At 49.0% G+C, this 18,032-nt stretch overlaps 2 protein-coding genes across 2 annotated transcripts; one reads left to right on the top strand and one right to left on the bottom strand.

Moving 5' to 3' along the window:
- Positions 1-5,984: 5,984 nt before the first annotated feature.
- ALTATR162_LOCUS9792 (uncharacterized protein) lies at positions 5,985-6,930 on the bottom strand (the record flags this gene model as incomplete). Its single annotated transcript, XM_043317428.1, has 2 exons — positions 5,985-6,485; positions 6,538-6,930. 2 exons carry the CDS (start codon positions 6,928-6,930, stop codon positions 5,985-5,987), a joined length of 894 nt encoding a protein of 297 aa, XP_043173363.1.
- A 5,584-nt stretch (positions 6,931-12,514) lies between these two features.
- Positions 12,515-15,685, top strand: ALTATR162_LOCUS9791 (uncharacterized protein; the record flags this gene model as incomplete). Its single annotated transcript, XM_043317427.1, has 3 exons — positions 12,515-12,649; positions 14,650-14,998; positions 15,054-15,685. 3 exons carry the CDS (start codon positions 12,515-12,517, stop codon positions 15,683-15,685), a joined length of 1,116 nt encoding a protein of 371 aa, XP_043173362.1.
- Positions 15,686-18,032: the final 2,347 nt, after the last annotated feature.

Genomic DNA, 18,032 nt, shown 5'->3' with positions numbered 1-18,032 from the left:
TTGCTTGCGTATGCGCTTCTAGAGACGCACTGCCGACCGCCCTTATCTACTAGGGATCCTCTAGGATTTAATCGAGCTAGGTTAACGACGTAGAGGTTAGAAAACATTAGGTTTTCTTCTCTAACTCGCCCACAAGCTAGTCGAATAATAATCTTAGGTTTGCCTAGCATAAATAGGTGTTTAACCGCTATACTACAGCTAAAGCGTAACGCAGATAGCGACTTCTAATCCTCGACAGCTACGGTAGCTACGTTACTGCTAATTTTATCGACTTTTGCGATATTAATCGAATCCTGCTTGCGATCTTTCCGCCTGCACTTAACTTACAGCTGTTAGCCGCTTAACGTAGTGCTGTTCTTGCCGCTCGCGAGGTACTACATTACAGAGCTTAACCGCAAGCTCTACTAATTGCAAGGACACATAATAGGCGCGAAGCGAGCTTTCGTTACAAACTTGTAGGCGGCCTAGAGCTCTGCGATAAAGCTAGAGACGATAAGGAAGAGCTTTTAAGCTACAGGCGTGTAGCTAATGTATGCGGAGCCTGTACTAAAGTGTGATGGGCTGGAGCCCAGTTGGTGAGTCCTCGATGATATCTCGGTCACGTGCGCGAGGCGCACTGTCCACAGATTCCGGGTGCCCCCCCTGAGCACCCGGATTCTGTGCAAGCGAGCCCGGCGGAAGGTTATCCCGAGCCGCCGCCCCCTGAACGACCTTCAGAACCCTAGCTACCTGTAGTTCTCTTCTCTATCGAATACAACTCCAGTATACCTGTGCGATAGCTCCCCGAGCGTAGCCCCTTACATAAAGCGCTTTAACAACCCTACTTCGCGATAAGATTACGATTTAGAACTTAGAGACAGTAGTAGCAGCAATATACTAAAGCAACTAGTAAGTTTATAGGAAGCTTTAGTTAGGGACTGTCACGATGTTCCATCACCACAGGATTCCAGCCACAGACTGGTGAGCCACCGGGAACCCTTCGGGGCACCGTCGGATCACACCAGCCACAATCACGTGACGTAGGTATATATCATCCCTCTGAGAGGCTTGATAGCTCCTCAAGGATTCGTCTTAATACAAGCCTATACCGATATCTCAGTGCCTGCCCAACTACTCCTCACAGTAGTCGTAAAGTTGTAGAGAAAAACAGAGGGGTATTTAGAGCAGCCAGGCTGAACGCTATCGTAGGCATAAGCGTCAAGCTAGCTGTGACCTCGTCATTGCGACTCCGCGTTAAGACCCCTAAGAAACTCTGCAACCATCTAAGCCACCTAATTTACCCGCCTAACGGCCTATACCTCTACAACTACGTTGAACCCTGTATATCTAACAGCGCTATCCTTTTCGCTATACCTAAATCTACAACACTTTAACTTAGTTTTAATATATACAGCGTAATAGTAGAGCTACAGTAAGGATTAAGAGAAGAGCGGCAAGGAGCCCCTGTGTTACGGCGCTAACCTAGATAGCCTATTAGAGCGCGCCAAGCTGCTAAGCGAGCAGCTGCGCAATCGCTGAAATTCCTGTGCGAACTCGCCTTGTCGTACGCTCCTTGAGCTACGTCCTTGTCTTAGCCTAACCCCGTACTATTAGCGATATCGTAGTAAATATACTAATCACGTGCACCTATCTTCCCTACCTGCCGACCCCGTAACACCCTGCATTAGGCTTCCTACAAGGTTACCTCTGCGACGGCATACATCTCTACAACTACATACAAATATATAATTCTAAGACAGGGATCTTGTTTAGCGTATGCTATATACTAATTCTAGAGGCAGAAACAAAAAGAAAGGCATAAAATAAGGGTTGCAAACTAACGCCTTAGCGGGTACTTTAACCCCTTAACAGTATCTAATTGCTTCTAAAGTCAGGATTCTTTACAAGGAATATGTTATTACTTAGCGCCTTAAATCTAGGACTAAAATCTTAAGATTTACATAAGTAGAATGCGTAAAACTAACGCTATTTTGCGAGAAAAGCCCCTAAACTTTATGTTAAGTCTAAAATAAAGAGACTAGCTTCCTAGGCAAGCTGCTCTAACACCTTAGGCTCAAATACACTATAATCCTAGCCTCTAGCATCGTTTATATACGTCTCCTACAGCAGTTCCTTAACAAAGACCTCTAATTGCTGCCTTATTTAAAGGAGACACGCTAGGGGTTGCTAGAACTTGCGATTCCAGTCCCTCACAGTTAACCCACGGAGGTCGTTAACTAAGATTTTCTCCTCTACAGCTTAGTTTCTAATTAAAGCGATACAGTCTTTAATATCCTCCTTCTCCTTACAGTCGTACTACTACTAGAAGAAGGCCTAGGCAACGCGAAGAGGGAAATAAGAGCCTCTAAACGGTACATATTCAGCTAGTGGAGCAGCGGCAGCAAGGTCTGCCTAGGCTTTAGCGCCGTAGAGTCTTGCAAGCTCTCTTAATGTTAAACTTACTTCACTTAGGATCTCTGTGTTGTTGTTATTATCTCTCTTTCTACTTCTTCGACGCTCTCTCTCTTAACGGAGGAGAGTCCTAAGGTTCTCTAACAGGTCTTGTGCTGTAGAAACACCTCTTCGAATCTCTTGATTCTATATATTAAGTACTCCTTTAGGTACTAGGTAATAGTTCTCTACTCTTCTAGGGCCTCTTTCATCAGGTTTAAGACTAGCAACCTAGCAAGTATAGGGATAATTTAAACAGCCCTAATGCTTACATCTCCACATCGCAATTACCTCTGTAACCTGCCCTTCTGTAGCAAGAAGCTTAGCTGCAGTAGTTAGTAATTAAAGCAGCTAACGCTTAGTTAGGTTGCGGCCAGTACTAAAGAGATTACCTTAACGCCCTACGCCGAAGCTGCGGTCTGCTAGCTCTACGTGCAGGTTAAAGTCAACCTATATCGCCTTTAGAGATCCCCTAGCTTAGTCTCTCTCCTCTCTCTTCTTGTGTAGAAGCTCTAGGAACTAGTTAAACGCATGGTTGTCTCCTTTGCTAAGAGATTGTACCTAGTACGATTGCTTTTGTTGCTTCTAGAAGTATATTAATGCGGTGAGTCTCGTAATTGTATACACTAGTAGTAGCTGCTCCGCGATTCAAGCTTCTGCCTAGCTTATAATAGTAGCTAAGGTAACCTTCTTAGAGTGCTGCGCTGAAGTCTCCTAGCAGCCGAGAGCCTCCCTTCTAGTAAATACACGCTAACGACTTATGTAATTCACTCTAGGAGCGTTCTAGGCGTCCTGTATAGCTGGGCTTAAGCGATCTCTGACAAAGATACCTCCAGAAAAGCTGCTAAGTGCTGAGTCTTCCCGGTTATCGTTGTCGTGGATCTCCTTATTAGCTACAGTATCGCTTCTGCTGTCTTTATCTACTAGCTAAGCTCTAGCACCTAGCTGGGAGAGGTTCGGATACGGCTGTGAAGGAGTAGAGGGCGTCGCTGAACGTTCACTGCTTATATCGGAGATCTCCATGATCCTACGACGTCTCTTATTACGCTTCTGACGTCTTTCCTGCTCCTCACGAGCTTTCTGGGTAAGCGTACGACGCCGCGACGACGTAGCGGGCATATTGACTATTATATATAAGCGTAATTCGTCTCCCTGATGATTTAAATTGATCCCACACCTTCACCGCTGCCGAGATTGACTTCGATTAACGCCTCGTCGCTGCTGTAGGGAGAGAAAGAGCAGGTAGAATGTAGATGGATACTGAGAAATGTGGGTGGGTACTGCAAAACAGTATATACCCAGCGATTTAGCTTTCCTCCTATGTCTCCGGCACATCTGGAGACTCCTACATGCCCTAGATTCACCCTAGTACGCTGCTTTAGGACCGATTATCTTATCAAGAACCCCTGTAAGCTTACACGCCGTCCTAAACCTTCACCACCCCGCCTCTACCTACCCCTACCCCTAAGGTATCTTACACCTGTTACAACCTCCTAAACGCCTACTAATACGCTCTACTACCTCCTAAAAGCTCACTACTACACTATATTCACCTATACGGGTCTCTAAAAAGTCTCTAAAACGTCTACTTGAAGCCCTACATGCTACTATACCCTAACTATGACTAATCGTGAACATTCACTCTGCTTTTTGGTAACAATTACTACTGGTAATCGACTGGGATATTCACGTGATTTAACAAGGGGGTCTATATGTTTCCGCAACGATAATACCGTTTGCTCAGTCCTTAGTTTAGAGGTCGAAATTACATTTCAACTATTCCAAGCTAATCTTGGAATTAGTATGCCTGGATTCGTTGCACGTATACTGCCACCCAGGGATCTCGAATGCGGTCCAATTGCTTCTGTGAGTGGTGGCTCGCTATATGATTATAGGTTTTAGATACCTACCGTCGGTGCTAATACACTCTATGGCGGTGACAGTGGTCCGCTTAACACGAGCGCCTCTACAACCCTGCACGTTATTCTTACCTACGAGCACTTTGACTGAACCGGGCATAGACAGCATGATTCCGGTCTCGTCCATGTTGTATACATTTCCTGCCCGGACGGTCGGGTCTCGCAGCACCTTGCCGATTACGTCAAACCAGTGTCTCATCTTCTCGTCCGTGTTTTTCCTGTGACAGTTCCAGTCTAGGGCCTTCTCCCTCTTCGCCTGTAAATCTGGATAGCGCTTCTCAAAGGCTTTCAGTCAGTTCTTGCCTGTTGGCTTGGACGGTCGACTTTCTAGAGGCCGATGGCGCGTCGCCCTGAAGGCTATGAAAGATATGTGCTTCATCTGTAAGTAGATTGTGTGTATTCTGCGTATTCATCACCGAGAGGTCTGTGATCTAAGCTTATATACATAGAGTAGTGGGCTGATTGGCCGCTGAATAGTCCACGCGACCATGCAAGGTACCCTGGGCTTACAACATGGGTCAGACAATTTCAAGCACATCTCGGTCCTGCCTAGGCATGACTTCCTCGTGCATGGCGCTCTCGAGCATCTACTTATCCAGTCTTGAAACTCGGAGGACTATCCCGGGCAGATGTTATAATCTGGACATCTGACGTACGCCAAACCGTGCATACAATTACTAGACTGGGTAAGGAAGGCCGATGTGATGTGGATCAGGAAGTGAAGGATGTGGAGTTCCTGGCAGGCTCGTGACCACTATTGTGTCCAATGGGATGACTAGAGTTCAGTGGCCGCAAGCGAGTCGGCAGGCTCGCTCGCTCGCTGCCGGTATTCCACACTCTGCAGAAACTTAGCCTTCCAGCTTAGCGAGTTGCAGTTCGCTGGGAACATGAGATATTGAGGAGACGAGTTTTTCTTATTTCTCAACAAAAAAAAGGGTGAGCAGGCTTCCCTATCTAGGAGTAAGAATGGGAGAATTAACAGACGTTGCTTTTAAACGCCAATTATCAGAATACCGAACCTTCTTTACCGTTGTCTTAGAGAGCCTTCACGTTCCGGCCCCGAACCTTGCGTTCCTGCTGTACAAGGGTCGAGGTCAAACAATGCCATGACCAATGGGAGCAAAGCACAACGTCAGCGGGATCGTCGCGCGCCCACCAGACAATGGGTCTTTTTGTAAGGCGAAAGATGGGAATTGGTAGAAGTTGCGTAAATGCTAGGGAAGTTGCGTAAGATGTTCTTGTGGGAAGATTGACCTTTTATGAGGGGCAAGTCAGCGAGCTGGCACGGTGACATCGAAAGCAATGTCAATTCAAGTATCGCATGCGCAGATGTACAATGCTAATAAAATAAATTTGTGGATCTGTTCGAGGACGTGACAGCTATGCTGTCTTCGCCATTTGCTGTTGTATGTGGCCTAGGCCCCATATTTCAAACTCCATCACTGAGGCGCCAATCATGAGGTGTAAGTACAAGGCCATGTTGCGTAGTACAACACAAAGTAACAGAAGATCAAGAGCCAAGGCTTTTGTGGCGCAAAGTAAGGCAAAGATCCGGGTATCGTAGAAACATCGAAGAACTGACGTGAAGTAGAGGAAGACGAAAGAGAAGCTTAAGCAAGGCTGAGAGGATTATTGCTAGTCTTCCATATCCACGTCCTCGAAGTCTCGAAGGAACTCAGGGCCGCCGAACTCGTCTTCGTCGGGGTTTGAGGCAACCGTCGGCTGGCTCGATATCGTATCGGTGCTATTGTGTCGCTGATGCATGAGCTGGTTGGTGTTCACTGCAGGGCTGCGGTGGCTCGGATGCCGCGTTGTAGGTGTGCGCAGTGAAGCTTCCATTCCTAGTAGGTTACTCGCGCATCGGGCAAGGTATTCGTCAACCGCCCAGAAACCACAACCAGCGTGACGTAAAACCTCGTTCTTGAGGCCGAGCACTTCCTCGCGCAGCATGGCTACGTTCTCCTTGAGCGCTTCGTTTTTCGAGGAGAACTCTCGGGCGCGACTTTCGAGGCCATTGATGTACTGCCTCTTGCGATGTCGGCATTTCTGCGCAGCAACACGGTTCTTTTCTAGGTGGAATTGGCGAGTGGAAGAGACCTGAGAGGGAAAGCCCTCGGCGGCATATGCCTCAACCATCTGTGGTTGCGATATGGGCCTGCCCCGCTTGCTTTGGTGGCGGAAGGTTGACGTCCTGCTGAGGCGGGATACCGTTGTTTGCTTGACTTCGATTGGCAGCTGGCTGTCGGTTGGTACGGCGGCGCTTTGGAGCTGGCTTTCTGTCCTGGTGCGTTGATGACTGTGATTGTAGGTGCTGCTTGGGCCAGAGCGCCTCATTCCTCGACTGTTCCACAAGAATGGAGCTTTCCCTCGCGTCCTGATGCGGGTCAGCGGGCGAAAGCTCTTCTGGCGGGGTAACGTGGCCATATCGCTCGATGGAAGCTGAGGTAAGCAGAGTGGGGGGGATGCCGAAAGCTGTACTTTGCATCGACGCCCACTTCTCAGGTTGTTGCATGTTGGGGTTGAGGCCAACAAAGGCGTTGTTGGCCAAATCAAACTGTGGGGGGGTCTGGACTTCCATCATATTGTGTCAGTCTGTGTGAGATCAAAAGGTACAGGAGAGTGTGGGTGCGTGGTCTGGTGTCTGAACTGAAACCAGTGTATATGTATGTGGCGCTGTGGGAAAGGCGTTCGAAGGGAGCGGAACGCGCGTGTTCGGGATGCGCAAACCCTAGCGGTGACGCAATGTCTCCCTTAAACTTTTCTCACTAGGCTGTCGCGGCGGCACGCATTTCCGCGACTTGCTATTCGGCTGAGTGCGATACAGTCATAACGCAGTGGGATCGCGATTGCGGGTTGTGGTGACGGGATAGAACCTGTTGGGTGGGAGATCCGCGACATCGCACGTGCAAGAGTGCACCAAACTTCGTTAATTCGAAACATTTGCTCTCCTCTCTTCTGATATTTCGCGGAAGGTTCCTGTCATCCAGATGTTGGCAACTATTAAGCCGATTGATCTGAAACCTATGGTTTGATTCAATTGGCCGACATTTGGAGTGGGATCAATCGAATGATTGATGGATCCGAGTTTTTGGGCGAAGTTGATGAGGAATTTACCGAGGTGGACAGGCCAACGAGCCCCCTGTCTCAACGGACCACCCGAACACCAAAACAGCAACCAAACATGAGGTTGTAGAGCCTCACACAAAGGCTATTATTACGGGAAAACTTAGTAGAGAGATAATACAAGCGGTATAATATATTGCGCTACAAAAATCTTTCTGAAGTCTTGACATCTCGGCCGCGCTGTGACTGGATGCCGTGCATAACGGGCTCATGCACGCTCACTCTACCAAAACAGCACCTGAAACCTTCCCACCACCCTGAGGCACCGCAGCTACTCTTTTCGCTGAAGCTGCGTTTGCAGTGGCCTTAAGGCTCGTTCTTTTGCCTTTTTGGGAAGTTTTGAGAGCTTGTTCAAGTCGTTGTTGAGTCCTACGAGCAGCTGCCCTAGAGGCTTGATTAACAGCCTTCTCTGTCTTCTCCTTCTCCCTCAATATCCTGGCCTCTGCTCTTTCCTGGCGCCTTGCTTGAATATCCCGAGCCTGAGCCTGAGCCTGAGCCTGCCTTGTCTCCTCACGGAGCTTATTTGCTTCAATCTTTTGGTGTTGTTGTTGTTGCTCTTCAAAGCTCCTGTTGGTGCAGGCGAATCACGTGTCTTGCTTCACCTTCCTTGGAGACCAGAACACAGATCCACCATGGTACTCCTTCGGTTCCCCTAGAAGCAGGGCCTTGCCCCGATTTCTGCGCAGCCTCTCGTGGATTAGGGCCTCCTTGAGGCCTCGAGCCTCTTGTTCAAGCAGCATTTTCTGAACTGAGTCCTTGGCATCTTTCCACAAAGACTGATATCTGGTTTGAGTACACCAATGAGAGAGGGTTAAACATCACCACATCTAGCGGCTGAAGCGTGAGGGTAGAGTGTGGCGGATAGATAGCCAATATGATCTTGTGTTTGTTACAGTACTTAATAAAATCCATCGTGAGATAGCTGCCGTGGCCATCTACAATGAGAAGCCTGTACTTTCTTCGAGCTAAGTCCTCAGTGTAGCGATTAAACACCAGTTAAAACCAGGCCAGCCCAGCATCATCGTTCGACCAGCCAAAGGTAAAACGGCGACAAGGACTAAGTGTTTTTTAATGTCTATATCATCCATCCAAGTCGATTGTACGTTCTTTAACTCGGCCGAGTATATAAGACCTAGCGGAAGAGCGACCCCAGCAACTCCCACACACGCCAGCAGCGTAATCCACTTGTGATTGCCATTCTGGATTGCCTGCATATACTGCTTGCGTTTATGTTTTGTCTTAGTGACGATCTTTTTGCTCTTGCCGATAGCTCCTACCATAAGCCCTTCTCATCCATAGTGTATGTATGCTCCGGCTCAACGTTGTACATAGTAATTTTGAGCTATAGGATATCGATGTAGAGCTTGTACTTATCATAAGAATCAGCGGCGTGGCGATCGGCATTTATAGCGGAGGTCCATCGAGGTGTAAGTTGATCTTTGTGCCGGTTGATGAAGCGCGTACCCAGCTCTTGCTCTCTAGCTTTTTCGCGATCGTCGGCGCGAAACTCTATATCGTCTCTCTCGTAGGTGGCAAGTGCCACTCTGTGGGATCATCTATATAGCGCACTCGCTCTGCCTCTTGATCTGTATTAAGGTGTTGTTGATTGATGATCTTGATCGTGTGGGGCTCAGTTTCGTGTCGGTACGTTCGTGTCAAAGTGGAGCGCACAACACCATGTTTATCAGCTGTTTTCGAACAAGGGATTTTATCGCAAGGCATCATGGAGTCTACCTCCTTAAGGCCTTCTCTCAGCGGCATGGTGGCGTTGAGATTTGGTGTTGAGAAGTATGGGTGCATATACGGTATTCGCGCATCACGGACACGGGACACGGTAACATCGCATGGACAACAGCCGCGTACAGTAGCCCAGCTGGAGCAGCAGGCTCGACATGTATGAGACCTCCTTCCTCGTCAGTCACAGAACCCGACAAGCCAAGCTATCTGCCAGCTCATTAGCTAACTCGCGATGTATTCAACGACAATTCTTGCAGAGGAGAATGCAAAGCTTTACGCGGCTAGTCAGCGTCGACGGCGTAAAAGAGACCAGCGGCGTCAATATATAGCCAGTGCAAGAGCCCTACAGCACCACCAACGTGTAGTAACTGTTACCTTCAAAGACACACGCGGACTCCATGTAGACAAAGATAGACTAGAAAACTGCAAAACACTACCGGTAACGTGGTTCACAAGCGAGTCGCCACCCCAACACCAGCGTGACGCCTGCGCAGCAACTTCACGTAATGCCGCAACCACGCAATACCCAAAGAACCTACAATGAAGGCAATCTACAGCTTGCTATCTTAGATATTAATTCTCATCAGTTTCAAAGCAACGCACGCGCTGCTGCAATCTATAACGTCCCACGAAGAACGCTTGTTGACCGACGCGCTGGACGACGCTCTCGACGCGATTGCGAGCCAAACTCAAAACGCCTTACAAAGCTAGAAGAGGAGGCGATTGTACAGCGTATACTTGAAGAGAGTCTACGTGGTATACCGCCCTCGAAGGCACATGTACGAGATATGGCTGATAGGCTGCTAAGAGAGCGCGGTGGGAAGCCTACAGGCAAGAACTGGGTTGATAACTTTATTAAGCGTACACCTGAGCTGCGAACGCGATGGAGCCGTCCATACGATCGCCAGCGAGCTGCCTGTGAGGACCCAGCGATCATCCGGCCATGGTTCGCCCTGGTTCACCCTGGTTCAATCGATGAAGGCGAAGTATGGTATCGCAGATGAGGATACCTGGAACTTTGATGAGTCTGGCTTTATGATGGGCAAGATATCCTCTCAGCTTGTTGTTACAGGCTCAGAGAAACCTGGGAAACAGAAGAAACTACAGCCTGGTGATCGCGAGTGGGTTACTCTAGTACAAGGCGTCGCTGCGACGGGGCGCGTTATCCCACCCTTCCTCATCCTTGCAGGCAAGGTCCTTATCACCTCCTGGTTTGCAGATCTACCTCGCGATTGGATTATTACTGTTTCTCCTACTGGCTGGATCAACAACGACCTCGCGCTGGCGTGGCTTAAGCACTTTGACGCCCATACAAAGGCGTCTTCTGCTGGGGCGTACAGGATGCTTATTATCGACGGCCATGAGAGCCACTGCTCAATAGAATTCCAGGACTACTGCAAGGAGAACAAGATCATCGCTCTCTGCATGCCATCTCACTCATCGCACCTTCTGCAGCCTCTAGACGTCGTCCCCTACTCGCTGTTGAAGCGCCACTACAGCGACGGGATCTCGCTCTTGGCACGCAGCCGCGTCCACCATATTAACAAGGAAACCTTCCTACCAGCCTTTAAAGCAGCTCATAAGAAGACGTTTACACGAGAGAACGTTCGCGCAGGGTTTTGAGGTGCCGGGCTAGTCCTATACGACCCAGAGGTTGTGTTATCAAAGCTAGATGTGCAGCTGCGTACGCCAACGCCACCTGCACCAGGCACTGTCGCCTGGTAGGCGCAAACACCGCGCAACGCCCGCGAGATAGAGGCGCAGTCTACGTTGATTCGAAATCGCATGCAAAACCACCAAGGGTCACTAGCAAGCTCGTTAGATGAGCAGGTCAAGCAGCTAAGTAAAGGCGCTCAGCAGATAGCTCATAGTATGGTGTTAGTGCAGGAGGAAATGGGCCGCCTTCGAGACGCTGTTGACACGCTCACAAAGCGCAAGACTCGTAAAAGGCGGTATATACGCGCAGAGGAGACTCTAACAGTTGGTGAGGTATCTAACCTAATTGCTGAAAAGGAGGGTAGAAGGCGTGAGGACGGCGAGACGCGTGCGAAGAGGGTGCGCGCAGAGAGGCGCTGCGGCCGTTGCAGCGAGGTTGGGCACAACTCCCGCACCTGCAAGGCAGAAATAGAGGATGTAGATAATAGCGGCGCTTCTGAATAATCCTATAGTATTGCGTATAGTATAGTAATTTGATGTAGTGGTGTGCTGCGTCGCTGCGCGTGCGCTGCGCTGGTGTTTGGTGGGGCGCTCACTTGGGTGGGGCGCTCACTTATGAACCACGTTATTATAATATTGTGTTCTAGTGCTACACTACGTTACTACGCAGGCGTCGCGCTGGTGTCGGGGTGGCGACTCGCTTGTGAACCACGTTATTCTATTATTTTATGTTGCTATGGGGCTGTCGTGCAACAAGTCGCGTCGATTTTGGCGGGGTGTGCAGCTTACTGGTGCGCAACTCACTGCGTTTCAAGGGCAGTCTAGTGGATATCATGGCCCCGCCAGTGGCTATGGCTTCCCTGCTCGTAATCGAGGAGTCACAATGTGGCCCCACCTGCAGAGCTGCTCTCTCGACCTTACCTTTGTGGCCAACAACACCTGAGACTGAACCGGGCAAACGCAAATATGCCTTGGACCTTGAAAGAGGTTTCTCGTAACGCTCGAATTGAAAAGAACAGAAACAGTTGTATGCTCAATTCCTTCTCATCGAACGCATGCTCAGAGTCGTCGACAGCTCGGAGACTTGTTCCTATTGGCTGCAGTGATGGCCTCTAGCGTTGCGGCTCCACTCATATATGTGTTCGAGGGAGAAACTGATTAAAGCTGTACAAAACAACTTATGAGACACAGGAAAATGAAGAAACACCGGGTCAGACACGAAGACCAATAAAGTAAGCTGCCTTGCCCTGATGCTTGGACCAAGGGACAGTCTGCGCTGACAAAACGCTCCGCGGGATCAGCCTTGCTTTGATTGGCCAGAACAAGATTCCATACGGAAAAGGCATAAAGCCATGGCACTGATCGAGATCGCTTCCCCCCCGTACAAGACAGCCAAAACAACAACCTGATTTGTGTCTCCTCTATGCAGCCTGCGCTTCTTCGATCCTCGACGTACCACACCGCTCGCATATCACACTGCAACGTGCGTCCAGCAGTTGCTTTTCGGCCCTTTACAGTGCGCGTTTTTGGAACAGCGGCAAGCTCACCGCAGTCGCCCTAAGCGCGCATCACAGCACGTGACGTGACATCCTTGTCGAGTATATACTGAAGAGCTCGCAACTATATAGAGGAGGCAGCAACCGTCTGCCATGCAGAGCAACTCTCAGGAGGCCAACAGCTCCCAACAAGGCCGCAAGATGGCAATTCCTAGGCTCGAGCGTGCGCCGCCACCGCCACCGCCACTCAAGTCAAGTGAGAAGGGTAGAGAAGATCGCGTGTACGTCGTAAGAGTCAGCAATCCTTCTTTGCCTCAGCGCTAATGGTTATCCAGAGCTCGAGCTTGTACTGCATGCCGTAAACGAAGTCTGTGTCTCTTAATTAGTCTGCAACTATGCTGGGTTTGTCTGCTTACTCAACAACAGAGGTCAGATGTTCTGGCGAAGTGCCGCGTTGCTCCAACTGCCAGCTCAACTCACTGGATTGTGTCTATGAGCAAGCTCGGAGGGATCGTTTGAGAGAGTTTGTCCACCAGAAATGTTGAGTCTTCACCTGCTGAAAGCGTATAGGGCTACACAGCTAAATCACACACTGACGACCCTTCTCCGGGATTTGAGCGAGCACGTTGACAACGACCACAAGCAGAAGATCAATGATGCTCTCCGAGACGTAAGTTTGCTCTTATATGCCACTTCTAGCCACACCGGTCGTTGTGTATGATCGATTCTTATTTCGTCTAGGCGGCTGATGACTTGATCTCACATGCGACGAGCGCATCTCTCAATTTGGGAAAGCGCAGTCGGAAACCATCCACTAGTGAGGAGGACGACGACAGCGAAGCACATGGCGAAGCATACGTCACTGCATCCGTTGGTTCGAACGAGGATCTTGACCATCTTGACGAGGACTTGATGCGTGATCGCGAATCGAGGGCTACCGGCTACGTTGGTCTGAATTCCGAAGTCCAGTGGCTGCGTAGTGCACAGCGCCAAACCGAAAACACGGGAGCAGAGCCTTACGGTCAACCACATGGCCCACCAGGCTCGACACGAGATGCTGCCAGTGAGCGCTCGGATGCTCTCCATGACCGTCGGGACGATATCCAAGAGCACTCAAGACAAGGCTCAATGAGGTATATGAACGACACTACGTTCTACCTGGACAGCGACGACATGGAAATGGACATATTTGTAGATCCTTACGAAGATCCGGATCCTGATGTGGCGGAAAGGCTTTTCAACTGCTATTTTGAGACTGTCCACCCTTGCTTTCCCCTTGTAAGCTTCCTCACAATCAACTGCCAGTAGTAGTTTTTATTGACTTAGCGTTTCTACATATCAGGTACCCCAAACCTTTGCAGACCAGTTTCGCAAGTACTTGGGCGCACTGAGGCATAATGGTGCATATCAGGTTCCCCAAAAGTGGCGAACTCAAATGAATTTGCTTTTAGCCATAGGAGCAAAGTACTCTCATCTCATTGGCGCCGAATGGAGGGGGGATGATTGCGATCATTTGATATACATGACCAGAGCTGTGCATCTTCTCGGCTTGAAGAACACTGTTATGATCATTTCAGGGCCGGACCTTCAACTAGTACAAGCAGTATGGATCCCGCAGCCTCAATTCTAGACTAGTCATGAACTGAACTGACTAGGATCCCCGCAGACCGGCGCGTTGGCATTCTACTTCTTAGTAATAGGCCATGTGAGTAGAGCATGGATCATGATAGGAATATCTATGCGGCTCGCACTCGCTCTTGGTCTTCATTTGCGGAATGAAGATCCTGCAGCGGAAGAGTCAAAGAGAGAATTGCTTGTACATACCTGGTGGAGCCTACATTCCACGGAGTGTCTAGTGAGCACGATCACCGGAAGACCACCTGTCATTGCCTTCGAGGATTGCACAGTTTCCTTACCACGCAGCCTTCCAGGCGAACAACAGGACTCCGGAGATACATTTCGACGAACAACACAGAAGCGTAACGGGTACAACTCGTCGCAAACTACGAGAAGTAGCAACACGTCCGAGACTGGCCAGCGAGTTCCAGGCCAAGATCGCTACCTCATTGGCCATACCAACATTGCAATCATTTCGCAAAGGGCCTTGCTCGAGCTGTACTCGCCCCGGACTGCTGCTAGGTCTTGGAAGGTATGTATCTCCACTTGTTTCCGCGCACGAAGCCGCAGTGCAACGACCCTTTAGTATTGGCCTTCCGGTTGACACTTGCAACCACGTCTGTTTCCGCCTATCATTCTTGCATTTATATGCTAACACAGGGTGCCTATAGTCCGTCCAAGGAAAGATCTTGGGACTGCTTGATGAGCTCGAGCAATGGTCGAAGGTAGCATTACCCGGAGGCCGCCAAGCAGGACAAGAGAAGCACAATGCAGGCCTTGAACGCGAACAGTTTCTTCTCAAGACAGACTACTGGAGTACCAAAATGCTCGTCACACGACCATGTCTCTGTAGGATTGAGCGGCGTATTCGTAATGAGAGCAACGCTTCCGCCGAGTTCAATAAGGCAAGCGCGGAAGCTTGTGTCAGAGCTGCTTTGGAAATGACCAAGTTGTTCCCTGATGAGCCAAACCTCGACTTTATCTACTCCAAGGGGCCGTGGTGGGCAGTTGTTCATCTTAGTAAGTCTCCGTCCAGCGCGAAGTATGCAACATAAAATAATTTTGAACGTCTCAGTCATGCAATCAATTGCGGTACTCATACTAGAGATGGCTTACGGAAGCAAGCATATGAAGAGCTCCGAACCTAGCATGACCGTGTCTATAAAGAAACTGGTTCGTTGGTTGCGCGCAATGCAGCATAACGATCCCGTCGCCGCTCGAGCACACGATGTGATCCGGAAGATCCTCAAGAGATGTGCTCCGGCTCTGCAATCCCAGGCGGATGAACTTCTCGCCCTTTATGGAGAAGAAACCCCCCAATCTCATGCTCATCAACATTATCATACCCCATACAATGCTCAGCAAACTGCGCAGGTGGCACAAGAGAACATCCAATTCAATCCAATGGATACCAGTGGCACATTCGATGCTCGTTCTCTTCCGTACTACTCATTGGACAATCTGCCTGGATATCAAGACGTTTTTGATCCGTTTTACCTACCGGAGGAACACATCGCACCGATGCCCTTTGGCAACCCGTTTTTCACAAACTTCGATCACGGTGTACCGCTTGTCAACATGCAAGACCTGTGGATATATCCAGGACCTTCGAACGTTTTTGACCCGAACCTGTCACTTATGAATACACCACTAGACGTTCATGATGGTGAGGATGGTCCGAGTACGGAATACTCGCCCCAACAATAATAGTTTGACTATCACTCACCGCGAGGATAGTTCGAGCAGGGGCACTCAAAATGGTCGCCGAATATTCAGTTGTTTGCTAGAAGGCTTAAATCCTCCACTACACGCGACACTTGGTACAGTTTTCCTAATCGCTACACGTTCAGCTGTTCCCTGGCAAGTGTAACAGGTAGATAGTTTAAGGACATGTGCTTTTGACAGAATGTGCAAAGTTAGAAAACACTGCACCTAGCAAAGTCTATCGAGGAGGACTTTTGGCCGCAAATTTAATGACACGTTTTCTATAAACCAAAGCGCACCTATTATAGTCTAGAGCCTAATTTCGTTTCTGTCGTGACTGTTTTGATACATGTTCGAGACGTTACGGTACGTCATCCAGGCCTATCCTTACAACACTTACCATTGGTCGTCATGTGCTCCTTGTCGTCCTCCTCCGCCAAATTTCCTGACACTCAACAGTGGCTCTCCATCGTGGTTAACGGGTAGCTTCGATTGAAATACAATCTGACGAATGAGGATCTCGAGGACGAGTGTCGGTTTGTGGACGCCAGTATTGAGCGACATGTGGAAGGTCCAGATACCTTGGGCATGGGTGACGAGCTTGTAAAACACGTTACTCAAACCTCCATTCCCCTCACCACTTTCATCGTTCATTTCGTATTCACGCTCTCTAAACTCGGTCTTCCAAACGATGACATTGACTGCAATTCAAGGTCATTAGCTATTAATGCCCACATCTTCATTCTCATCCGTAAGAGTGCTGCTTACCAGAGTTGCCAAAAAGCAAGTTGACTTGCTTGCTTGTTCAAACTTGCTTGGTTCATACCAAGCAAGCAAGTCAAGTCAGAGCTGCGCAGCGAACCAAGCAAGTCAAGTTAGCGTGCCTTACTTGCTTGACTTGCTTGGTTTACTTGGTTAAATTAATTATAATCGACTATATAGCAGATCTCGCGATACTTTTTTAGCCTTGCAGTTCTTTTTAGTGCTGCAACTACCTCGGCTATTTCCTAAACAGGCTACAATAGGCTACACAGCTGCTAAAACAGCTGAGCGCCCTACTCCTATCCTAACCTCAGCCTTGTTTTGAAGCCTGTCGCGATTTCCATTTTCCTATATCGACGCTTCTTTCTGGTGTTTTCGACTGCCCTAATATGGCCAAACGCCGCGTACTACATACCTCTTCGAGTAGCAAACGTTTGAGAGTAGCTGCTGCTACCGACGACGTCATCTCAACTCCTGCGGCCTCATCTCAGCCAGCATCTCAGCCAGCATCTCAGCGTCGATCACCTCGTAAAGCCCTCGCTGCCGCAAGCCAGGCCACTGTCTCGTCGCTAGTCCCTACATTCAAGTCGCAGTTTTTAGAATCGCATGTAGAGGATAATATCGTTGCGCCTACCGAGGGTAGCAGGGCTGTTACAGTGGCTACAACTAAGGCTAGAGACAAAGATAATAGCCAAGATGAGATAAACAGCGCTGTTAATAGCTTTGACGGCATTAACTAGGATCGTTTACCTAGCTACATGAAGCTACTAGCGGGCTCTAGGCGTCCTAAAAGCTAGATTTTTTAGTATAGCTACCGTGTTGTTAAGCGCTAGGCTACTAATCGGATCTAGTTTGTGTGCAAGTACTGCTACATCCACAAAACTATCGACGCTGGTAGTAGTGGTTTGTTTAATATTACTCAGGCCACTACCTTAGCAGCTACCCATCTTAGCTAGCCAAAACGTAGGCACAACCTTACAAAAGATGGCCCAAAGTCGACGCTAAGAGGACAGGGGCAGCTATCATTGCGGCAAGCTTTTGACGCTAGATTAGAGATGCCTCAGCCTACCGCTAACGCACTTAGAAACTTCAACGTACAAGGCTTTCGAGTAGCTACTGTTATGTAGCTCGTCAACTAAAACCAGCCTCTTAGTAAGCTTACAGCGCCTAATTTTAGAGAGATAATAAGGTTTACCAACCTAGAGGCAGAGGCGGCATCAGTGATCGGAATGGTCCGGTATGAGTTGGTATTGGTATGGTATATACCGCCAAGACCTAGTATGGTTTGAGAAGATCTCAATACCATAGTATTACTAGTATACTAGGTCAAACCGGTAAGGCTAAAAATGGGCTGAGGTTAAGAAGCTCGGGGCAGCAGGCGGCTGGATTCCCGACTAAACTGGCTAGTGCATCCGAAGAAATCCTTAACCTGAACTAACAATCGTAGTCTACGATAGCCTCTTATACCATTATCATAGAATCTCTAGTTCCAGTCTCGTCGTCATCGTTAACGACACGTTTAGCGTCAATGTCCCTCAGGACTCCTACATCATCACCTGCTCCCACATTACCTGTCTCGACGCTATTA

Source organism: Alternaria atra, assembly GCF_907166805.1.
Source record: "Alternaria atra isolate CS162 genome assembly, contig: 31, whole genome shotgun sequence".
Lineage (NCBI taxonomy): Eukaryota > Fungi > Ascomycota > Dothideomycetes > Pleosporales > Pleosporaceae > Alternaria > Alternaria atra.
Note: the sequence above shows the minus strand (reverse complement) of the source record. Positions and strands in the feature narration are given on the sequence as shown.